Below are 26,878 nucleotides of genomic sequence, written 5' to 3'. Positions count from 1 at the left end.
TTCCAAATAACAGTCCTAGAACAAAGCTCAAGAATATTTATAGGGATACAGAGATACTGACCCAATAAGGTAAAATTCACAGTATCTTGCATACCCCAAAAGATCAGAAACAAGACAAAGATGTTTATATCAGGTCTGTTCAACACTGTAACAAGTTTTATCTAGTGAAATAAATAAAAATATTTTAGATTGGAAAGAAATAATGCTGTATTTATAGACAATCTGATTGATATAAAACAGAAGTAAAACTGTATCCATGGACGTAATTGTCTATGTAGAAAGAGATAGGATTGCAGTCAATCAAAAAGCTTCCAGAATTGGTAAGTGTGTCTCTCAAAGTTACAAGATCTAAAAACATTAGTAAACATTTAATTGTATTTCTGTATATTTTCAAGAACTGTAAAGGGTCTGAGATTTTATCTTATTTGTAAGCTAATAAAAGCCTATTAGCCTGCCTTATGCTTATGGATGTTGACAGAAGACATGAGATTCCTGAGTTAGAGAAAAGGATGGAAATCAAAAGCAGTAGCCATAGTATAGTCATCTGAACTTGTTCCCTAAACCCCACACTTTAAAAGTGTGATACTAAAAGGAGTTGACACCTTACATGAAATTAGTCTCATTGCAAGAAAGGAACAATGAATTAAAGTACCTAAATTTTCTATAATTAGCAATAAGCCTGCCTAAATTTTTCACTGAAGGGAGATACTTTCTTTATCATACTGGACAGTAAACAAACCTTTCCTTTGCGGTGAAGGGAGACACTGTATCTATAATCCAAGATGGTTGGCTCTACAAATACCATTGGAAATGGATTCTAGAACAAAGGCAGTCAGTGCCTGTGCTCTCAAGACAAACTGAAAAGCACAAGACCTATGAAGAATTATCTCCCATCACATACTAACAAAGAACAATCAGGAATTGAAAATTTAAAATAAAAGGCCATTTACAATTGCATTCAAAAACACCAAATACTGAGGGATCAATCTGCAAAAAAATGTGCATGACCTCTACGTTGAAAACAACAAAACACTGCTAAATGATAGTAAAGAGGCCTAAATAACTGGACAGATATGCCTCATTCATGGGTCAGAGGGTTCAGTATTATTACAATGACATTTATCACCAGATTTATGTTGACATTCAGTACAATCCCGATCAAAATACTTGCAGGCACTTTTGTAGTAATGGTCAAGCTGATTCTAAAATTCATATATACAGATACAAAGGGCCTAGTATAGACAAAACCACTTTGGAAATGCTACTTGATTTTGGCCAGGTAAGGTGGCTCACACCTGTGATCCCAGTACTTTGGGAGGGGGAGGCAAGTGGATCACTCGAGGTCAGGAGTTCAAGACCAGCCTGGCCAACATGGTGAAATCCCAACTCTACTAAAAATATAAAAATTAGCCAGGCGTGGTGGCAGGCTTCTGCAATCCCAGCCACTCGGGAGGCTGAGACAAGAGAATCTCTTGATCCCGGGAGGCAGAGGTTGCAGTAAGCCGAGATCATGTCCCTGCACTCCAGCCTGGGTGATAGAGCAAGACTCTGTCTCAAAAAAACAAAGAAAGAAAAAAGAAAATACTACTTGATTTCAAGTCTTATTTTAAAGCTATAATAATCAAGACTCAAAACATATATGGACAAGTAATTTTTGACAAAGATACATGTAAAACAACAAAACAAAACAAACCTGCAATTCACCTCCTGTACTATACGAAAATATGGTCCTAACCTAAATGTAAAGGCTGAATCTATAAAACTCCTAGATAAAACATTGGATACAAAAGTTTGTGACCTTGATCTGTGCAAAAATTTCTTAGATATCATGCAAAATCATAATCTATAAAAGAAAAATTGATATATCAGACTTAATTTAAAAATTCTACTCTTCAAAGACACTTTTAAGTGAATAAAAAACCTCAGTTAGAGTACATTATTTGCAAGCCAAGTATATGATGAAGGATTTTTATTCACAATATATAAAGAACACTCAAAACTCAATAAAAAGAAAACAAGCAACTCAATAAAAATGAACAGAGTATTGAACAAAAGCTTTACCAAGAATCATAGATGGATGTCAAATGAGCTCATGAAAAGTTGCTTTACATTATTAGTCATTAGGGAAATGTAAATTAAAACCACAATGAAATACCACTACACACCTGATAGAATGGCTAACATATAAAAGACTGACCATACCAAGTATTGGCAGGATTATGAAGGAACTGTAACTGTCGTATATTGCTAATAGAAAGTAAAATTGTATACTCTGGAAAACATTTTGGCAGTTTTCTTTAAAAGTAAAATACACAGCTACTGTATAATCCAGCCATTTTACCCTTGGTATTTTCCCAAGAAAAACGAAAACATATGTGTAATCAAAGACCTCTACATGAATATTCAAAGCAGCTATATTTGTGATAACACAAAACTGGAAATAATTCAGATATTCGCAACAGGTAAATGAGTAAACTGTGATATATCCATAAAATGGAAGACTATTCAGCAATAAAAAGGAATGAAGTACTGATTCACATTACAATATGGATGAAGCTCAAAATAATTTTGCTGTGAAATAATTCAGACAAAACAAGAGTACATACTGTATTATAACATTTGTATTAAATTTTAGAAAATACAAACTGATCTATAGTGATAAAAAGTGCCTCATTGGTTCCCTGGGGACAGGCAAGAGTTGGGCGTGAAGAAAACTTCTCAGAATGATGAAATGTTCATTTTCTTGATTATGTCAATACTTTGATAGCTATGTACTATGTCAAAACTTAATAAATTATACACATTAAATTTATTGAGTGTCAGTTATACCACAATAAGACTGTTTTTTTAACAAGAAGCTTTACTAAGCGCATAAATTTATGTTGGAATCAATTACGCAAATATTTCATACATTTAAATATACTGATGACATAGGTAGTACAATTTGATTCCTTCATTATTCCAGAGCATGTTGATTATGAATATCCAAATTAATACTATTTCAGTTTTAGTTTCTTAGTTGAGCCCATTGATAATCAAGTGCAATGTACCCTCATAGCTGAGATGCATTCATTCCCCAGCAACTTTCCCCTCTACGTTAAAGTTTTAGTATTTTGACAATAGTAGAAAGAACATTTAATTAAGTTTTAGTAAATAACTCATCCACTTACTGAAGAAATATTATAAATATTCTATGATCTCAATTTAATTTTAGATACTATAACTTATAATGATTATAAAGTATTCTCTACTAAGTGGTTATCTTGGAAATAACTACCAAAAAAATTTTGATGCCCACATTTTGAATAATTTTGTCACTGTTATTTTATATTCTTTATCTGTGTTTTATTTTTGCTCTGTAATTTCTCATCTTATTTTTGTTTGTTTTTAATTTATGTTTTCTCTTTGTATCACATTTTGCATCAGATCCCTCAAATTTTTGTGAAATGATTATAGGTACAAGTAAGTAGACAAGTATTTTAGATACTTTTTCTTTCAACCTCACATGTGTAGACATGTGTGGGGGTGGGTTTTTTGTTGTTGTTGTTTTTATTTTTTTAAAGAAGCCAGTGTATAATGTCTCCCTTCACTGATTAAGTTGCTTGCTGTAAAGGCTGTTGAGTGAGAGTGTAGATGTACAAACCCACAGGGCTTTCTTAACTGAAAGTCAGCCATTTGGTGTATGTGACTATCAGTTAGCACCATTTACAGTTGTGATGCCTGAATAGACCCATTTATTCCTCTATTTGATATTTAGTAAGTAACACTGAGTCGTTCTCCTTTATGCTCATAAGGTGTTTGTTTTTTATTTAGAGAGACCCAGAAATAGAAAATGTATCACACCTCAAGGAAGTAATATGTTTTTTTTTTTCCAGCAACTGAATGTACTCCACACTTTGTGCTAGTTAGCTATCTTTCCATCACTCAGGTATATCCCATATAAAGAGTAACATTTTGTAAGCATAATCAAGCCAGGTGTACATTCTCAATTACTAGGCATATTAAGACTGAATGGTTATGAGATAATAGTATCAAAAAAGCTGTCTTGAAAATTGAGCTGGTGCAATCTCTTTCAAGAATTGGAAACAAATTTTAAAACAAAGATGCTACTGTTGTCAGAATCAGTAACAGTCAAAATAAAATCAAGTAGCTGAAAGGTTGTCTCAAAATTCAAATTGTTGCTATGACTTAATAACTTTAAGCAGTACTTATTACCCTGGTTGGCAGTTTCATTTCAAGAGACACAAATCACTTGTGGAATAGAAACTAAAATATATGAGGCAGAAAAGAGGACAGCAGTAAAATTTGGGAATAAAAATGGCATACAGAAGATGTGTATCAAAAGAGAGGAGTTGTCTAAACTACTCGGTGCTGGAAAATGGCAAAGAAAAGAACTGTTAAGAAATGGTTTATATGACTTTAATTGTTATTTTATTTCAAATGAGTCCTCATAAACGGCAATTTCTTTATGCTGCTCACAAATTCTTTTCCTTGAAAGGTTTAGGAGTATTCATGAAGTTCATTTGAGGTCGAAATACATTGTTTCTTACATAGTACAATAAATAGGTAACGTAAAAGAAACATTTTCTATAAATAGGTGAGTACAATGATTATTTATTTCTTTATAGGATATAACAGAAGATTGATGTATAAAAAGTTATACTAGATTAAGGAATTTATATTTAGTAGTCTTGGTATATGTGAAAATAGATTTAGACTAAGCGAATAGTGCTATTTTTTGAATTATAAATATTTATGGAATTTTAGTATTAATATTTTATGTTGAAATGATCATCTAAAACATAGGTCCAAATGTTTAATATTTGAAACTCTAATTGCTAATATACCTCTACTTATTAAAATGATTCAAAAACTCCATAGTATAGTTTTATTATGTCTATTTTCATTTATATTTAAAGCTGCAATATTTTCCTATCAATATTACTTGTGTATCTAAAAGTTTTCCTCATTTTCAAAAACTGTTATAACATCACTTTGTTTGTTGTGCCCTGTAGAGTTCCCCAGAAAGCAGACACTGAGACCAAGTTAGGAGGTTGAGAGGTTTGTCAGGGAAGAAGGTAAATATGTGAAAGATTAAAGGGGACAAGGCAGGATTAGCAGTAGGTGACAAAGTCTTGGTGAACCCGATGCCAAGCTTCACATCAAAGAATGCCTCTTAGAGGACTCTCATGCAGAGCAAAAATGGCCAGGCTTTAGTACTCTGCTGTGATCAGTCTTTGGTGGGAGGCTGCTGAAGAAGAGTGTAGCCTTGGCCTAACTGATGCATCAGACCCAAAGGCACTCAGCTGATGATAGTTTCTTTCTCTAAGGAAGACCTGAGCTGCACACCTCAGCGGCAACCACACTTGCACAAGCATTCAAAATTCTCTGCTTGATAGATAATATTGTGGAATCTGGAAAACAAAATGCTACTAACAAAAAGTCATATGACCTCAAGAGTTGGGCATTTATTCAAATTTCCTGAGCAACCTACCTATAAACAATATAGAAATTAAAACATATTCCAAATATTGAGCCCAAATAGAGATTAGTGTTACTTGTTTATTATTGGTATCATTTATTTATTTGAGTAGGTGATAAGCAAATTTGATCAGTGAAATACTGTGTTATAACCATTTATTGGGACAGCCTGAGGCACCTACAGTGTGAGTGTATTTGACCTCTCATTATTTCCCGAATTCCAAGCGAGCATTAAGTTAGCATCCTATATACAAATTATGAAAGGAAAGCTCAGATTCATGACTTGCCCAGGATCTTACAGCTGGTTATTGGTAGAGCTGTCACCCCCTAGTTCTGACTTCAGAGCTATTGAATGCCCCATTAAATAACATAATCTAACAAATAAAATATTGATTCTTTATAAAAATGTTTTAAATTCCCTGATGTTTTCTCAAAGAATATATAAATGTTGAACAGTAATCAGCCCAATAAACAATATTTACTGACTATTCTATGCACAGACTTCTGTGTTATGAAGAAAATCAAACCGTTAAGGAATTTGTTTTCTAATCTTTCCTGTAAAAAACTACATAGTAAATACCTTCTGCTTTGTGGACCATGTGGACTCTGTCATTAACTACTGAACTCTTTCATTGCAAGGTAAAAGCAGCCATACACAATATGTAAATAAATAGGTGTGGCCGTTTGCTGGTAAAGTGTGATTTACAAGAACAGGCGGCAGCTGGTGGTCCTCCTTTACTGACCACTGCTGTAATAGAAGACACAAAATATAAATGTATGAATAGTTTTGAGGAGACAAAAATACAGTTGATTTTTTTTAATTTCCTTAGTAATAAGGCACAAAGGATATCTGATTACTCAGGATACAATGAACAAGCATGAGCCAAATACAGTGGGTTAATTGATAAACACTCCCATTAAAAATGTTAGGTGATTAGTTGATAAAGGAGGGAAGAAGCTGGGAATCATTAGCAATTCTGAAAGCCAGAGTGTGAACTTGTTCTGTTCTGAGAGTCAATTTTGCATAGTAAGATAAGCACTGAATCAAGAGGCCTGGACCGCAGTAAAAACCCATTAGCACCTGGCGGTGTGGCTTTAGACACACCACTTCTTTGACCTGCAAAATAAATGAATGCGTTAGGCTGGATTATCAGCCACTTTTCTGATCCGGTACATCTGAACAATATAATGCACTCCTATCATTAACAGTGGCTCAGTTCAAGGGAGTCAAAAAGCAGGTAGAAATCTTAACCTCCAGAGTAAGCATTGTCCTTCTGAAAAAAAAAAAAAAAACCTCCAGAGTAAGCATTGTCCTTCTGTTCCTGATAGGAACAGCATTTAATTTAAAAATTCTTTTTGGGATTATTTGTTGCCTGTCTGTTTTCTCTGCTAGTCTGTTCCACAAAGACAGGAACTTTTTGTGTTGCCTTCATCAGTGTTTCTGCAGCTCCTGGTTGACTGACAGACTATAATAGGCTCATAATAAACAGACATTGAATAGGAGAATAGATGGATGAATAGGTGGAATAGATGGATGATTGAATGTCATCCATCCATTGAATAGATGGATGGATAGATGAATATCATTGAAAAATCACTGCAATAGATGATCTATAAAGTCCTCTCCAACTCTAAACATTTTTAAAGCTATTCTATTTATAAAACCTTTTGGTCTTTAGTTCTAACTTGTTGATATTTTCCTCTGCATTCTGCCAAGTACAATGTCGGTAAGAACTAGTTTTTTCCACTTGCTCCAGAATATGTCAACCTCATATGAAATCCAGGGAATACTTACATTCTGCCAAAAAGGCAATATTTTCCTTGAGACCCAGACTGTCTGATGGTAGGGTAGTTAAAAAACCACCTGTCATATGTACAGTAAAAAAAGTCAAATATGAATCTTACATACTTAACTGAAAAACTGAAAAGTAGAAACAAAGTCATTTACGTTTTTTCTTCTTTTTTAATTTTTTTTATTATACTTTAAGTTGTAGGGTACATGTGCACAACATGCAGGTTTGTTACATATGTATACTTGTGCCATGTTGGTGTGCTGCACCCATTAACTCATCATTTACATTAGGTATATCTCCTAATGCTATCCCTCCCCACTCCCCCCACCCCACAACAGGCCCCGGTGTGTGATGTTCCCCTTCCTGTGTCCAAGTGTTCTCATTGTTCAATTCCCACCTATGAGTGAGAACAAGCAGTGTTTGGTTTTTTGTCCTTGCGATAGTTTGCTGAGAATGATGGTTTCCAGCTTCATCCACGTCCCTACAAAGGACATGAACTCATCCTTTTTTATGGCTGCATAGTATTCCATGGTGTATATGTGCCACATTTTCTTAATCCAGTCTGTCATTGTTGGACATTTGGGTTGGTTCCAAGTCTTTGCTATTGTGAATAGTGCCACAATAAACATACGTGTGCATATGTCTTTATAGCAGCATGATTTATAATCCTTTGAGTATATGCCCAGCAATGGGATGGCTGGGTCAAATGGTATTTCTAGTTCTAGATCCTTGAGGAATCACCACACTGTCTTCCACAATGGTTGAACTAGTTTACAGTAACTAGTTCAACCATTTCAGTTTTTTCATATGAAAATCTTAACTCATCAAGATACAAAAGGAATTGTATAATTGTATTTTCTCAATAAACACTCAGAAAATTAAATGTTATCACTCATAATTATTATTGAGTTATTTCCATGAATTCTATGCCACAGATACTCAGCAGGCAAGGTGGTATTTCTTAATTTTGTGAGAATAACTGCTGGAATTCCGTCATGCAACTTTATAGCAAATGTTTACTGATAAGCTCTCTATTTTGCTTTGTTTTCATAAAGGGAATATAAGTACATTTTTCCTAGCAGGTTAAGGAAAAAAAAAAAAAGCTGATTGAGCTGTTTTATACAAAGGACTTGATCATTAAAAAGTGAAAGACTGATTATTTCTCCCTTTTGTGTATGGAAAATACTAGACCAACAGTACAGGAAAGTATTTTCAATGCATAGTTTTTATAAACAGCAACAATAACAGTTTTTTAAGTAGAATAATAACAATTTCCTATAAGAACTGTAATTCCTTTTCTTTTTTCACACATTATCCTCTACTGAGGCACCAGGACTACATATAAACTAAGCTTCTGTGAATCATTTCTCCTGCTCCATGCACCAGGGCATCCTGGTTATTGATGAGCCTAGTGTCATCACTAAAAAAAGCCTGGAAGAAATTATCATGCAAATGATAAGCAAGTTTAGGAGCTACAAAAGGAAGTGATCGAAAGCATACTAGAATGCTTCTGCTTGAAAGGGACAACCAACTGAGTTGAGCTGACACAAGATGTACCCTAAATAGCTAGCATGAGAGGCATTGAAACTGCATACTCCTTCCTAATTAAAAAGGAGATGAAAGGAAAGGGTGCAATAAGTCACTGAGGTATAGGCCAACAGAAAAGGCCTTTCTTTCTCTTTCTTCTATTGTTTTAAGACTTTCTATTTTAATGCCACAGGGATTTGACTAAAATATAGAGCATGCTGTGAAACAGCTTTCTGGATTTTCCAACTCACTGACTCTAGCAAGGAAGTGATCTGGGCCTTTAGGATGAGGGGTGTGTGTGTGTGTGTGTGTGTGTGTATAATATTCAGATTATACAAGGGCTTGGGGTAAGTTTGCATTTTTATGACCATATTTCCCAACACTTGGTTAAATATAATCACTTAAATAAATGATTTTTCAGCCCAATACCAAGGCATGCCTTATATTTTCCCACTCTTGCTAGTGGTTGTAAAATTTTTCTTTCTTGCTGTACTAACAAGATTCCAAACTAATGCCCTCAATGTTATTTGTGTAGCCTTTATTGTGCCTTTTGTTAGATTTTTGATCCTATATTTGAGTAGCCATGTAATATTAAACATGGTTCTTTGCATCAGTAACTATTTATTTGTTAAGCACCTACTTTCCAAACACTATACATGAGGTGCTACACGAAAATAATGTGTTCGATGTAGTGTTTTTCCTCAAGTTATTCACACCCTAGAGTGGGTGGCAGGCTTGTGATTCATCAAGGTACAATGTACTAAGTAATAAGATGAAGGTAAATGCCGGTAATTTGGCAATGTAAGGTGCCCATCATACTCAGATAGGAAATGCTTTTCAGAGAAATCGTGCTAAGCTAAGTTTTGAAAGTGTCATCCTAGTTTTCCATAAATGGAGATAAGTGGAATGTAGATGAGATAAGACACCCGTACTGAAAGGAACCTTGAAATGACATATAATGAATTTGGGTTTTATCCTGAAGGCAATAAGAAACCACTGAAATTTTTAAACAAAAGAGAGGCAAAAATCAAGTATGCATTTTCAAGAAATCCCTTTCTTGACTTTGTGGAGGATAGATAAAAAGGAGACTGGCTGGAGACAGGAAAACGAGAAAGGAAACTGTTGAAATAACATAAGCTAGGAAATACACAGGTTTCTCTTAAGTCTTATGGCTGGAAGACAGCATGGTACCATTGGCTAAAGCTAGGATTCTGGCCAACAGGCTTGGGCTCAGATGTACCTAACAACTTACATGATATTTGATTGTTCACAATTTTACGTTGAACAGTCTCATTCAGTTAAAAGAAAAATAAACCCAGTAAGGTTAATTGAGCTTATGGGGAACTTATGGTAAGGAGTGGGTGTGTAACAGAAACTCAGACAGCCAGGAACTTGCTACACTTGCCTGCTGGCCCCTCTCCCATTCATAGCTTTGCTCCTTGTATCACTTTTTTTTTTAATCTCTTCTCATTCTCTTTTCTCTTTCAGTCCATCTCTTTTATTCAATTTCTGCCTCCTCATAATATCTGCTTCCTCTGGCCATCTTGGCTTCTCAGGCTTCGTAGTATATAAAAATAGTCAATTTCCCCTGCTTAGAGGGAAAATCTCTTGGTGTTCTCTGGATCATCTTCCCAAGAGAGAGACATGGATGGTTCTGCTTATCTCTGCTTATCAGATGAAGCCATATCTCCATAGCTTACTCTGCAGGACAGCATTTTGACTGGCTCTAGTCTTACAGTGATAGTATTACCTTTAGAAGGGACGATGGAAGGGATGATATAAAGGACCATTGGTAAAAAGAACAGCCTTCAAAGGACAGTTATAAGTGAGAGTTAGGAATTGAAATCAGCTGAATGTAATGATCCATTAAATATGGAAAATAAGGAACAAGGACATTTCTGATGTCAGCCATGAATAACTAGTATTCCATCTACCCAAAGAGGGAAAATAAGAAAGGTATTCAGATGAGTTCAAATTTGGACTTTGTAGAAAATCCCATCAGATAACTATAGATACTAGTTGGCTTTCAAGAGATATTTGGATCAGAGATAGTCATTTATGACTACACTTTTTTCTTTTTGCCTTCTGATGTTTTCTTTTACTTTTGTCTTTAACACTGCCTCTTCTTTCTCCTGATGTGCCTCCTCTTCCCTCTTCCTTTATGTGATCTTTTCTAATGATCATGGATTTCTAGAAGTCCAGTTCTGGTTACTCTTTATCTTCTGTATATACTTGTCCCAGGATAATCTCAACACATCCTAAATTTATAAATGCCACATATATGCTTGTGTCTTACAAACTTATTTTCAAACTGACATACCTGGTTGCCTACATGACTTCTTTATGTAGATATCTCATTGACATCTCAGACTCTTGATTTAAACTTCCAACAGCCCATTCACCTTTAGTCTTGTCTTACTAAATAACACTGTTATTCACTTATCTACACAAGCCAGAACTTGAAGATCATTCTTAATATTATCTTTATTTTATTTCCCTCGGCAGTGCCTATCAATTCCATCTCCAAAATATGTCCTGACTTTATTTTATCCTTTCCATCTCTATATCTGCTGTGTTGGTCCAAACCACTGTCAAAGAACTTTTTGATTTAACTGTTCAATGACTTCCTATTTCATTTAGAATAAAGTTCAACTCCTATAGGGGTTACATGATCCTCACCTCTATCATTATACACTCCTATCACACTCTATTCTAGCTGCACAATAAACTTCTTCCCATTATGGCATTTATTCTTTATGTTTCTTTTACCTCAAACAATCTTCAGTGGTCTGGCTCCTTTGAATTATATGTCACAGTTGAATAAAGAGATCTTTCCTGCATCTAATACAAAGTAGCCCCAAATCCCATCACTGTCACCTTAATATCCTTTTTTCTTTCCCTATTTGTATGGCACTTTGCTTTCTGAAGTTTTAATTTATTCATCTGTTTGATTCATACTCACTCACTGATATCTAAGCTTCATGAGATAGAGATGTTGACCTTCTGGTTCGCTTCTCTATCAGTAGTGCCTACAACAGTGCCTGGTACATGTACTAAGTAATTATTGAGTGAATGATTCAATTAATTCTTGCCAAAGACTCTTGATGGGTCATCTTATTTTCATTCTTCCCTTTATAATCCCTTTGTATCCAAAAATCATTTTAAAATATAAAACCAATCACAACCCAACACAAATTTAATCTCCTTGATGGCCTCCAGTACACTCTAAGTAAGATTCCAACTCGTTATGTTGATTTGCAAAGATTTTGTACTTGCTTATTACAAATTACTGATCTTCTTTCAATTTGTTGATCATCCCAAACTGTCCTCTGCTCTGAATGCACTTCCCAATATTCTTTGCATATTTATTACCTTCTCTTTCTTTAGATTTTGGTGTATTACTTCAGAGAGGTCTTCCCTGACCTTTTTACTTAAAGTAAGTTCCCTTTATTTTTTTCCTCAACCTCTGTTTTTTGTTTTCTAGCCTTCAGTAGTTTTTCAATTACTGAAGTTATATATGTGTATATTTGGTTTTCATCTGCTGCTTCTGCTTCATGTAGGATGATCAGGTTAGCGATCAGGTTTCTTATCCTCTGTGGTATCCTTAGTACCTGGCATGATACTTGGGATGCTTGAAGATACTCAATAAATGTTGTTTTAACTTAAATGGTATCAAATGGTAGTAGAAGCTCTTAGAGTAAATGAGATTACCCATGGTTACAAACTAGAAACTCCTAACTAAATTTAGCCTAAAGATGTGTGGGTTTTGTTTGCTTATTTTGTGTTAAGAGAGCACGTTTTTAAAATTTTTTGAAGACCCTTAGGTATTACATGAAAGCTACGGTTTATCATAGTCCTTATCTATGGGTGGTTTTGAAATATTGTAGAAAGGATGTTGGGACACTTTACTTTTCCAGATATTAACCCCAGGAGGTGCTAGAGATCCAAGACAATGCTGGATTGTAGAATGTTTCAGAAGCCCCAGGAGAAGAGGACTTGGGGAAGGAGGGAAATACAACTTTAGGGTAATGGGTGTTTACTGACTTTTATGGAAATATCTTAATATTAGTGGAGATACTGCACTACTACTATCATCCCTAACCTGGCCCCTGTAGTTATTTGAGTTTGTGGCCCTTCCTTATTTAGGATAAGAAGAGGAGAGCAGAGAACAGAGTCCTAGGAAACAGTAACATTCAAGGGCTGAGTAAAATACAATAAGCCCAGAAAGGAGCAGCTAGAGAACAAACAAAACAAAAGAAAATGGTTTTCTCACAGCTCAGGGAGGAAATTACTTAAGGTGGTCAATAGTGTCAATAGATAGGGGTGGAAAATTTTTTAGTTGGAGGGCATTGGTGACTCCAGAACAAAAACTTCAGTGGACTGAAACTTGATAGGCATACCAGAAAGGGAAGTGGTGGGCACAGTCAGCCAGGGGCACAGGGAGGGCATGAGGATATGTGCTGTCTGTAGAGAATTGTCAAACAGCAATAAAACTGACTAAAGCCTGTCTTCTTTTGTCTGCTTTTTAGTATCATCATGCCATGCTCCAGCAATTCCAAACATGGTTAAGGTTAAAATTTTCCTCCCCTCAGTTACCACTCTTAAAGACAGGAATAGAGTTAACAGTTATAAGAGGGCATGAGGTCAAGGGAGGATGCATGTATAAGACTAGGGAGACTTGTGAACATTTACATAATCAGAGGAAAGGACCAGCCCAGAGGAGGTGTTTCAGTCAAGTAGAAGTTATAATCACTAAGCCAATCTGAGGGCATACCCGTTGCTCAAAATACAGGAATGATTTAGCCTTGAAAAAGACGTAGGACCTCTAATTCTTAGGGGAAGAATCCTTCATCCTTGACTCAGAATTGTTTCTTTATGGCAAAGTTATAGATCTATTTTATTTTTTAAATTCACTCACAAATTTTGGTTATATTATTATATTAATAAAGTATTCATTATATCCACTTCTGAATGATATTTCAAAGATAACATTAATATTCCAGATGGGACAACTAATAACTTATTTCAAGGATTTAATATAATATATATTTAGTATAATTTTAAATGTATAATATATATTTAATATAATAATTTTAAATGTGTTAATAGATATATTCTAATTATGACACTAAATTAATATATTCTACATTTACACTTATTCCATACAGGTAACAAATATTGGGTGTTCAAGGATACAACTCTTCAACCTGGTTACCCTCATGACTTGATAACCCTTGGAAGTGGAATTCCCCCTCATGGTATTGATTCAGCCATTTGGTGGGAGGACGTTGGGAAAACCTATTTCTTCAAGGGAGACAGGTCAGTATACACTTCTTATGAGAAAAACAGTTAATTAACCAATGTTTAGAAAATCAGCATTTCTAGTCTATCAGAGGCATCAGCTGTTGAAGAATCCTGGTGGATTTAACACAGGAGTTAATGCAATTAAAAATTGTTTTACATTTCAAATAATATTTAAGATAAATCTTTCTCGAATATATTCAGCTAATGTGACTTTCTTATGAATGTGTATACCTAGCATATGTTTTTTTTCATTTCCCCATAATTGTAACATGCCCATAATACTATGTAAGCAGTGTATATATGTATCCTTGCAATGCATTTTTTGGGGAATTTTACTTACTTTGTTTAGAAAAAAAAATACTTTTAAGCACAGGATTTTTGTGTTTTCACACTCAAAGTTAAATTTTTATACTTTGTATACAATAAATTGTGAAGACTTCCAAATAATTTCAGTTTAGTCACAGATTCTATTTCTTAAGAAGCTACCATAGTCAAACTATCACTGGGCTAAATACTTTTAGCTTGAAGTATAATATTTTTTCCCAACTATTTTACTCTCTTATTTTTTTCCTTTTGTGATATTGCTAACAGTGTTCACAAAATGAAAGAGAATTGTTACTTTAAAACTTACAGTAAGGCTGGGCGTGTTGGCTCATGCCTGTAATCCCAGCATTTTGCGAGGCCAAGGTGGGTGGATCACTTGAGCTCAGGAGTTCGAGACCAGCCTGGCCAACATGGCGAAACCCCGTCTCTACTAAAAATATAAAAATTAGCCAGGCGTTTTGGCACATGCTTGTAATTCCAGCTACTTGGGAGGCTGAGGCATGAGAATCACTTGAACCGGGGAGGCAAAGGCTGCAGTGAGCTGAGATTGTGTCACTGTACTCCAGTCTGGGCAACAGAGTGAGACCCTGTCTCAAAAACAAAAAAATAAAATAAAAAAACCTTTACAGTAGCTTTTAGGCAGATATAGCCCTAGCCCTGCCCATTTGTTAACAGATATTACAAATGGAATATATGTAAGTTGAAGCCTATATTTGTATTAATTTAAATAAATATTAAAAAATATAAAAAATCAAATTTTAATTAAATTATTACTAGCTAGCTCACAATGAGAAATTCATAAGTAGTCTTCATTGTTTGTAGGATGACTTAAGTCTGCCATTGTACCTCCATTTATGAGTAAATTTTTAAGAAAATACACACATACAAAATACAGGCTTTAATGTCCAACATGCCAGTATTGAGTTTGCCATATTATCTTAGCATAGAATAACCCTATGCAATGTCTCCAACTTTAGGAGAAAAGTAAGTAAGGCTACAAACTTTGTTTATTCGGAAATTTACAATTTTTAATTCCAAATGGTTTCAAACATTAAGCTTTATGTGAGAACAAAAAGTTGCTATAATTGGCTTCCATGAATAAGAATGTACACTTTTAAATTTATCCTTTTACTAACTGTATATGCAATATTCCTATATTTTTCCATAGCAAAATGCTCATAGATTTTAATTCGTTATAATAAGCTAGGCTGTGCTATAATGTTTCGTACTAAATCACAAATTTAAAAGATCTATCAAACAAAAATTTGATCAAAGGAGAAGATGCTACTTAAAGCCCCAAAAAGTGTAATGACTCTCAACAGGATGTCCATGTAACAGACTATGAAAGAGGAAGAACTTTATTGCCACTGCATAGTGACCACTAATGAAAGTAAATCTGCAGACTTATAACATATTCTTTAAAATGGTATAACTCTTAAGGTTGTTAAATTCACCAGCTGATTTTAATTGCTTGAATGTACCCATGCAGAACTCGGTACTATACGGAGTTGCACTTTTTTCTTTTTCTCAAAAAAGGGCAAAAATGAAAGGCTGAGGAGACACTTTGGAGAAGTTAGCTTCTAGGGGACAGAAAATGGAAGCTTAACTTTTATGTAACAGCTTAATTAGAGTTTCATAGATAATAATAAAAATGCCCATTTCATTATCAGATAGCTCTTTTTCCCACAAATGTAGGGATTACATTTAAAATGTTTTCATTCTAAAAATTTATTACTTATTGGAACATTTAAGTTTCAGGATTAAACGTGAACTACCTTAAATTTGTGAAATCAGTGGAGGTTAGATGCCAAAAGTATAGAAGAATAAAGACTATAGAAAACGGGAAGAGGGTTTTTTAGATCATTTACTCCCCGCTTGAAAAGCTACATGCCAAATATAGAAAATATATAGAAATGCCTTTATTACTTTTAAGCTCTATTTAAATGACTATGGTTTTATAGGTTTAAAAAAACTGAAAGCAGGGTTTCAATTAATTTCCATGTGTGTGATCTTATGTAAGATGTCATGAGTTATAGATGTTTTATAAACAGATTACTCCATAGTCATATAATTACATATTTCCAGAGTGAACAGCAGTTATCGATATATTTATTCTAGATTTAAAACTTAGACGGAAAAGACATTAAACTCTCTATCTGAAACAAAAACACAACAATTTAGTTGTCACTTTTATATGAGAATTTATGTTTTATTATTTCTCCCCTCTTCTCCCACTGCCATTTTTCTGCTTATAAAAAAGAAAAAAAATTATGTCAGCAGTTTTCTATTTCTCTAAGGCTAAGAGCAAAAAGGATTTTAGTGAGTATCTAGAGCCGCTGTAAAAAATTCAAGTCCTTAAAGAGATCAGGTGAATAACGACTGTAATACTAGGTAAAGCAGTATATCCAAGTTGCGCAATAGCAAATGATGAGTACTGCAGTAAGGTGGAAAGTGCAAAAACTCTAGAAAAGCATTCAAAATCAAGATCACTTAAAATAATCTACTAGGCAAACACAGCACATCTTTAAATTAGATGCTGCCATATGTCAGCCCTACATGTTGTTCACTTCCTACCAAAATCTAGATACCCTCAATTACAGCCCAAGAGTACCCTTCCCTCTCCACCAAACTGCCTGTGACAGTATGAACATGAGGCAGCACATTTTATTCTCAGTATCTCTAGTGCCTGCTTCCTTAAGATTTCTGCACCTGTCCTACCCTAGCACTCATTTCATTCATTCAAAAATGCATTTTGAAGCACAAAGTATGTGACATGTGCTAGGTAATGAAGATGGAGTAGTAGAAAGACCACAGAGCTCCTAGTTTCATGGCACTTAGACTGTGTTGGGGGAGACAAATAATAAACAGTAAACAAATAAATGACCCTGATAATTTTCACAGTGAGAAATGAGACTCCTGGTGGTAAGGACAGGTTGGGACTTAGGGTTGACTTGGGAGAAGGCCTCACTTGTTAAGGGGACACTTGAGTGGGGACTTGAGTAGGAAGAAGTTTCAGCCATAGAAAGCTATTCAGGACAATGTGTTGCAGGTGGATGCTATAGTCATGCAACGGCAATAATGTAGGAAAGAAGTTGGATTGTTCAAAAACAATGTTGCTAGAGCATAATGGTTAAGTGGTGGAAGAAGTCAAACTGGTTGATAGGGACCAGATTTCACAGGGCCCTGTAGCCCGTGGAAAACAGTTTGAATTTTATTCTAAGTACAAGGAAGAGGCATTGGAGGGTTTTCAACAGGAAAGTGACATGATCTTCTGTGTATTTACACAGATTGTGCTGGCTTCTATGTGAAGAATGGGCTCCAAGAGTGGAGGCGTGGAGGGTAACTGGGAGACCATTGAAGGAGTGCAGGAAGACATGATGGTAGCAGTGGAGATGGAGCAAAGTGGGTGGGTGCAGGATACATTTTGAGTATGATAACAAGTTGTCCTCAGGCTTGGATTTTAGGGGAGGAACAAAATAAATCAGGGCAACTTCTAGGCTTTTCACTCAAGTAATTAAGCAGATAGCACCTTATCTGGAGATAAGGCAGACACAGAAAGGAATATTGGGGGAAGGGGATTAAGAGATTGAAATGTCCATGCTTGACTGAGGTGCCTATTTATACACCAAGTGAAGAAGTCAAGTAGGTGGTTGGATAATTGAGTTTGCATCTTAATGGAAAGTTTAGTTGGAGGCACAGATCTCAGAGTTATTGACATATAAATGGTATTGAAAGCAGGAGTCCATGTGAAATCTTCTAAGTATAGAGATAGCTAAAGAGAGTAGATGAAATGACGGTTCTTTAAATAAATCTGTAAATTCAGATTAAAATATCTAGTGTTGTACTATTTCATATACAGCATGGAACTCAGTCCCTCAGATTCCTACTTGCCCTTTTGTTAATACACTACAATTTGGTACTTGGATATGTTTTGATCTTCATAACATTTAGCTTAAAATGCTATGTTTCTAAGTCATCTCTCAACATCTCACGAACATATCTAAGACTCTATTGCCATATTTCATAAGAAGCTTAGCTGTTGAGAATTTTAAGGTATTTTCAAATAAAAATAACAAAATGTAGACCTACTTTATTTTCTTAATTATTATCATCACTAACAGTCAAATAGAAAAATACGTTTATTTCTTCCAGCTTAAGTGGTATGTTTACAAAGTAATTTTTTAATGTATATGTTTTTGAGTCGTTCAAAAATACAGCAAAAACTGATATATTGATATTTTCTGTTCTGTTGCATTTTTAAGACTGATTCTGAGGAATGGGACTTTGGGGCATTGATTAAGACTGCTAATCTCCAAAAAATCATCTGATTAAAGTCAAAATTGTACAGTAGAGATAACTGATGAATCAGAAGAAAGAGCTATGAGGTTGATTTATAATAGCTTTCATCACTTATTGACCCTCCCACACAAAATTTCAATGTTTTCCATGAAAATATCTACATTTTAAACCCCCCAAATGGTTGATGTACACAGTGTTCTGATCTGAATATGCTAATTTACTTCTGAATGCATCTATAAGCTTATTTTTCAGGGAGAAGAACTCAGTGGGATGAGATTTTTTTGTTCATGTTGACATATGCTCAAATATGTTGGAAATTAAAATACAAAGCAATATTTATGAGTAAGCCTCAGCACCTTTTATAAGACAGCACTAAATATAGATAATTCTAATTGCATTCTAGTTTACTGGAAATATTTCAAAGCTGACACAAAGCAGACAACCTTTGGGTTTGAGCCTATGTTGAGTTTTTCTAAAATTGTAAAATGATCCTAAATTATTGTTTTGCATTATCTGCTAGGAGAGGGAAAAATGCATTTATGTTGACAAATTCATACCCAAATTATGTTCCTACAAAAGAGTGTAATAAAATTTACATTCTATTAACATTTTCCTGAAATGAGATCTCTCTGAATCCTATGAGTCTGGCATATAATATAGGTGCACAGAAAAGCATCAGTGGGTGAATGAATCTATGAATGAACAGACTAAGCAAGAAAGGAAAGCTATACCCAAACAATGAACACCAATTGTTTGAACGACAGCATTGAGAGAATAAGAACCACAGGCAGATACTAGCAGTAACATTTGAATTTCAATTCTACCACATTCGAACGCAGTAAATGTGACTAAGTCAATTGTCTTTGAATAATATGATACCCAATGCTCTGTCATTGCTTAAATTGAGTGACAATTCATACTAAATCTATGGTTAGGACATTATTATAGAGAACATTGTAATATGTGATATAAAAGACTTTTGAGGGATTTAAGCACAACAATATATGTATATAAATTTACTTTATAGCTACAAAATGCTACATGAAGTGTAGTTATTTCTACATGAAAAGCAACTACTTCTCAGAAAACTAATCTGGTTGCTAGGTATGTATTAATGTTACTTAAATCACATGCAGGATATGATCCCATTGTCCTCAGGATTTTAAGTTATTCCAAATTTTATTTATTATTATTATTTGAGATGAAGTCTCTCTCTGTTGCCCAAGCCGGAGTGCAGTGGCACTATCTCGGCTCGCTGCAACCTTTGCCTCCTGGGTTCAAGCGATTCTCCTGCCTCAGCCTCCCGACTAGCTGGGATTACAGGCGACTGCCACCACGACCAGATAATTTTTGTATTTTTTAGTAGAGACGGAGTTTCGCCATGTTGGCCAGGCTGGTCTTGAACTCCTCACCTCAGGTAATCCACCCGCATCGGCCTCCCAAAGTGGTGGAATTACAGGTGTGAGCCACCATGCCTGGCCTATTATTATTATTTTGTGACAAGGTCTCATTCTGTTGCCCTTGCTGGAGTGCAGTGGCACAATCACAGCTCACTGCAGCCTCAACCTCCTGGGCTCAACAGATCCTCCCACCTCAGCCTCCTGAGTAGCTGGAGCTAAAGGTGTGCACCACCATGCCCAGCTAGTTTTTTGAGTTTTTGGTAAAGACAGGGTTTCACCATGTTGCCTAGGCTGTTCTCAAACTAGTGGGCTCAAGCAATCTATCCATCTTGGCCTCCCAAAGTGCTGGGATTACAGGTGTGAGTCACCACACCTGGCCCTAGTCCAAATTTTAAGTTAGAATTTAAAAGCTCACTTTAAGTTATAGTTTATGTCATCTAAAAGTGCCATGTATTGTTAAGATATGTCATTATTTATTCTATTATGAGAGGAAACCCTGTCAAGTAAACTGACGCTGCATCTATTGTAAGGGCATTCTGATGTTGAGAGATGTAAAATGTGAAAAAGTGTTTCTTAGGATCCATGAAATAGGTATTTGACTGTTTCTCTGCAAGACACTTTGTTTGCTCAAGTGTGGAAAGCAGTTAACATATATATTAAATAACTATTGTAAACCCCACTGAGATATTTACCTGAGAGAAGAGATCTTTAGATTATGAGCAAATCTCAGCTGCATTAACCATTCATCACAGAATGTTCTGTGGGACAAGAATATTCAGAAATGATGTTTAATTTAAATATTTAAATTTAAAAGTAAATGTTTCCATGAACAAAATGTGAAAGAAAATTTATTTTAGAATTGGTGGCATGATACACTAATGATTCCACTTCATTGTCCTCTTCAGAAAGATGCAGTCCAGGCACCATTCTTTCAGCTCCGTGCTTCTCCATGAAGCTATTTCTGATCTGTTCGTCAGATCTGTTCTCATCTTCGATGTGATGAGAACCTGCAACAAATACCTGTGACAGTTTCCCTTTTGGTGTAAACTCTTCTTTGGGCATTACTTCTTAGTACACTTCCTGAAACAATCTTTTTCCCATTTCTATGTGCACATTGAAGATGGAGGAAGATGGAGGAATTCCAGATGTTACTCAAGTGAGGTTTCTAGAAATTTATAGGAAAGCCTTTTGCACAGGACCCCAGAGCTCTGTTAGGTAAAGAATCCTCCATAGGCCTGGCAGAGGCATATCCAAACTAGAAAATACTTATTTTTTTCTAATTTCAGATAAAATGGCTAAGTCAAAGATAATTTTTTTAAATGTATCATTTCCCAAATATGTGTTGGCAAAACACTAGCTTTAGTAGATCACCATAGATGTTTAGTGGGGGGAAAAGCATTGTCAAATAAAATTGGGAAACGTATTTGGTGGCATCAAAATAAACTTGGAAACTGCCTTTATGGTGAAATAGCAGACACTTTTGAAATCAGACAAACATGGTTATATTTCTACCTATCATTCATTGTCCTCCAAGAATTCTCCTCTCTCAAATGGGGACAGTGATGACTATCTCATAGGTTTGTTGTGATTAAATAAAATAATGCATAGAGCAATAGGGCTGCCCGAAATAGGTGATATGACTGTGAACTCCCAGTGATTTTACCCTATTTTGTCAATCTTTGTGACCACTCAAAATATAAACTTATTTTACTCCTAAAATACATGGACAATAATGAGTGATCCAAAGTAGGGATGTTCACAATTTGTTCCTTGGAAGTCTAGGGGTTCTGTGCAAGTGGCCCACGGACTAGCCTGTGAAGGGATGAGAGTCTGAGAGTTCTAACTCTTGGTGAGCTTTGCTTTTACTTGTATTAATGTCTATACACTGAGTACTCCAATCAAGACCAGCCCTAATGTCTATACTCACATTCCCAGTTTCCTCATCAACAGGTCCACTTTGAAGTCTGAATTTAAAGTAGTTAACACCAAAGTCATGGTTCCTCAATCCTTCTCAGCTTACCTTCCCTTACTTCCTTACCTTACTGAATGACAACATTCTTCTTCCAGATAATCGGGCTTAAAATTCTTGAGTCATGCTCAGCTTCCTTCTCTTTCACATCCCACATCTAATCCATGAATAAGTCCTTTGGCTCTTCCTTTAAAATATATCCCAAGTGCCTTGATTTATCATCAGTCCTATAGCTATTGACTCCCTAGTCCAAGGATTATTGCAGTGACATCCCGACTGGCATTCCTACTTCTGCCTTATCTCCTTCAAACTCTTTTACTCATACCAGCCAGTGTATTCTTTTCAACACTTAGCCATAAGTTTAAGCTTCTCTGTTCAAAATATATATGGCTTCCCATCTCTCTTAGAGTAAAGCCAAAGGCTCACTGTAGTGTAAATGCTTGTCTAATCTTAGGTTCTGGTTCTTACTCTCACCATGTCTCCACATTACTAACTCAATTCCAGTCACCCCAGCCTCCTTGTAGACACAGGTACTCCAGCATGTGCCTGCCACAGGAATTTTCAATTCCTAGTTTCTCTGCCTGGAATGTTCTTCTCCCAAAGACTGCATGTATTGCTCCTCACTTTTCTCTGCTCAGATGTCAACTTATCAGACAGGACCTCTCAGTCCACCAATTTAACATGACTTCAGATACTCCTAGATAACTCTTATCTGCTTTGCTTTTTTCATAGTTGTTATCACCTCCTATCATAGTATGTATTTATTGATAAATTGGTTTATTGCCCATCCTCACATATCCTATAATGTGAGATCAATGAGAGCCACAGCATATCTGTGTTGTCCAACGTTGTATCTCTAGCCCTACAATAACGCTGGGAACATAATATATATTCACTAAATATGTATCAAATGAATAAATAAATCAAGATTCTGCTTAAGATTATTTCAAAAAAATGTTCTGCTTCCTAAGAAAGATTTTTTTAAAACTCATGAAAACTTCTGATATATATATGCAGGTTGGTGATGTCCTTATGAACTATAAATATACTTAGCTAGCACTTTTTATTCACTTTAGCATACTGAATAAGAACTTATTTTTAACACAGGCAGGATATGGACAATAAGATGCCCATTTTTAATATATGCAGGAGAAGAAACAGAATAAATGCCTTATGCCCATTGTATTTTCAGTTATTTAAATCAGAGCTTGCCAGTTGGAATTCTGTAAATCATTAACAGGTGCACAGGTAACAAAGTCAAGCACACAGCAAAGGTCTAATAAATGTCAGCTATTATTGTTTGTATGCATAATCTTTCCCTATATGTGTGTTATTGTGTTTGTTGTTGTTGTTTTTATCCTTTGTAGATATTGGAGATATAGTGAAGAAATGAAAACAATGGACCCTGGCTATCCCAAGCCAATCACAGTCTGGAAAGGGATCCCTGAATCTCCTCAGGGAGCATTTGTACACAAAGAAAATGGTATGCAACATGTGCTTTCTACATTTCATAAGTTTGCTATCTTAGTAACACATTAGGCTTTTTCACTCTGCTAAATTAAGCCATTGGAAAGTGCTATACTAGAGCTATGTAATACTGTATTTCTATTTATATGAACTTTTTTTCCTAGATTTACATATCATATTATGCTGTAGACATTTTTTAACCTCAACTTAGTTTATAAAAAAGTCATTAGAAAAAAGACAAGTAATAGTTTAATATGGAAGTTGTGTATACCTTTGAGGTAATTTTACCTATATTTCTATTAAAATTCCTGTAAAGATAATAATAACAAAAATACATGGGACAGAACCGGTCACAAGGAAGATAGAGGTGCCACTCGAGGTATTATATCTGGTAATAATGCGTGTTGAGAATTATAATTTTGTATCTATTCTTTAGCTTAGAGGAAGAGTCCAGCAAGCAAGGAAGATTCCAGCTCAATATGGTGAGAATAGAGTGGATGTATGATGGTATAATAACAGGAAAAAAATCCAAGAGCTGTCCTCTTTACTTGCTATCCCAGGATTTCACATTCAGCTAGATCCTGAGTGGAAAATTAGCCAAGCCGTGGATAATCCATACTCCCCTATCTGTTGGCATATATGAAATATAAACATATCTCTTCCCATCCAGGGATTAGTAAATAGGAATAAATCATAATAATAATTTGAAATTGAATTTATATGCAATATTTCAGAACAAAGGAAAAGAAAATGACATTCTGAAATACAGAGAAAAATATTTACCTCATCAAATTATTTTCAATAGGAAGCATAAGAAAATAGTATATTATGTAGTCCTCAATAACATGAAAAGTCTGTGACATATGCTCAACATAAGCAAAAATAGGCATCTCTTGCAAGACAAACAAGTGCATCTAGGGGCAGGGAAGAGAAAGCAAGGTTAATGAAAGAGTCAGGGGAAAATGAAAAATCATACTACCACTGAAAACTGTGATTGACCTTAAGCGTATTGCAAGATTAAGAAAACTCTACACTGGCAGGGCGTGGGGGCTCACACCTGGGAGGCTGAGATGGGTAGATTACCTGAGTTTGGGACCAGCCTGGCCACAATGATGACACCCCCATCTCTACTAAAAATATAAAAATAAGCAAGGCGTGGTGGCATGTACCTGTAGTCCCAGCTATTCAGGAGCCTGAGGCAGGAGGATTGCTTGAACCCAGAAGAAGGAGGTTGCAGTGAGCTGAGATCATGCCCCTGCACTCCAGGCTGGGTGACAGAGCCAGTCTCTGTCTAAAAAACAAACAAACAAACAAACAAAGATAAGAAAAAGAAAGAAAGAAAAAGAAAACTCTATACTAGTATAAACTTGAAGGAACTTAGAACCAGGATAAATTAATACCAATCAGAAAAATCAAAGTACCTGTACTGTTTTTTGAGCATTGCTATATGTATAATGATATGCTACTACATTCTGTGTGATAGTGTCCCACAAGTGGAACACTGTAGGCAGAGGCAAAGTCAAAAAGAACCTTGAAGTCCTGATCATAGTACTTGCTGAGAAAAATAATTTTTGTGTATTCAATTGGCTCAGAAAATTAAAAGACCAAGTTAAGATATTACTTGTATGTGATAGAAGCAGAAATCCATAGGACAGTGAGACTAAGATTAAAACATAACTCTCTGAGATAAAAGGGAAAGGAATAAGAGAGTAAAGGAAGTCATGATAAAGTCACATTGGAGGCAGTAAAATCAGATTAATAATGTGCCTCAAAACTTAAGAAGCTATACAGCTAAGAGGGACAAAGAAATGAAAAAATGTGAAAGATGATCACATCAGTTTATTTATCCACATGTGTTAAATAGCAACTTCTTACTAATAAACGTGTAAGAGTAAAAAATAGAACACAGAGGCACTGCTCTCAGGGAACATTTACTAAGCTATATAATAGTACCAGCTGTGGAAAATTATGTCTCATTACACTTTTAGGATGAAACAATAGACAAGTCCAGTGATGTTCAGTCAAACATAAAAGGATCATCAAAACACAGCCTCATTAATTTATTTTCTAGAATTTCTCAAAACAATGAAAATTTAGTTAAGAATTCACCAGAAGTTATTCTTCATAAGCATGTATACAAAAATACATGTCAAAGCTGCTTTTAAAAGGAAAAAAATACAAATACCTAAATATTTATTCAACCAACTGACCTTTCATAAATGAAAAAACCTAGATTGTTGAGCAAGATGAATTTTGCAGGATCAAGGTTTGACATACTTCCATTACCAAGTATTACTTCTGTTTTAGGCTACTTCCTTTCAAATGCTTACACTGTCTATCTCCTAGTAACTAGACATTTGTTTTCTGAGACAGGGTCTCATCTCACTATGGTGCCCAGGCTGGTCTATAACTCCTGTATGATGCCCAGCCTGGTGTTGAACTCCTGGGCTCAAGCAATCCTCTTGCCTCGGCCTCCCAAAGTGCTGGGATTACAGGCATGAGCCTCCACAACAAGCCTAGACTTCTTATTTGTAACAAGTGTATTCAGTAACTGCAATTCTACTCCTATATGTGGAGTGTGTTACTATAAAATGTGGCCTACAGAACTGTGTCGTATGTAAATAGAAACTTCTTAACTTTTGTGTAATGCTTAGTAGCTCTATAGTAATGAGCTTTAGCTAAAAATTAAAGATGAGGACACTTCCAACTGTTGGTTTCCGGTTTATAGATATAAGAAGTACATTCACCTATTTTGAAGGTCTGTTTAATTCTAGATCAATGCCATTATTCATCTATGATCGTCTAATGTACTGTTATTTGGCAGGCCCTCAACATTTCTTCATCCAAGCTTGTTGAGTAATTATATTGAATTTCATTAACGTGATCAAATACCAACTCTCGGCTGAAAAACTTGTATCTACATGCACCTGTTTTCACTTGGCAAGTTGCTCTCATTGCAAAACTGTCCTTCAAAACTAAAAGCAGCAGTAGGTGTTTATGGCATTGAACAGAACGATTTCCAGAATGAAGTGACCTGAAGTGATCATCTGCCCTATCTGAAATTTCTTGAGAGATGTCAGAGTTCTTCATTCAAAAATGATACCTATCTATCACACCCTTGGACGTTTAACCTAGGAGTATTTGATAAAAGATAGGCGATCTCCGAGGTCGGGAGTTTGAGACTAGCCTGACCAACATGGAGAAACCCTGTCTCTACTAAAAATACAAAATTAGCTAGGCATGGTGGCATATGCCTGTAATCTCAGCTACTCAGGAGGCTGAAGCAGGAGAATCGCTTGAACCCAGGAGGTGGA

The 26,878-nt window shown here is 35.4% G+C and overlaps 1 protein-coding gene across 1 annotated transcript in view; it reads left to right on the top strand.

The window, feature by feature from the left end:
- MMP16 (matrix metallopeptidase 16) overlaps positions 1-26,878 on the top strand; it is a 290,162-nt gene that overhangs the window by 251,913 nt on the left and 11,371 nt on the right. Inside the window, exons 8-9 of the mRNA XM_003821149.7 lie at positions 13,970-14,120; positions 23,465-23,580. Coding sequence (XP_003821197.3) covers positions 13,970-14,120; positions 23,465-23,580 — 267 coding nt within the window. The remainder of the gene's footprint in view (positions 1-13,969; positions 14,121-23,464; positions 23,581-26,878) is intronic.

This window comes from Pan paniscus, chromosome 7 (genome assembly GCF_029289425.2).
Source record: "Pan paniscus chromosome 7, NHGRI_mPanPan1-v2.0_pri, whole genome shotgun sequence".
Taxonomy (NCBI): domain Eukaryota; kingdom Metazoa; phylum Chordata; class Mammalia; order Primates; family Hominidae; genus Pan; species Pan paniscus.
This window is presented reverse-complemented; position numbering and strand designations above follow the sequence as displayed.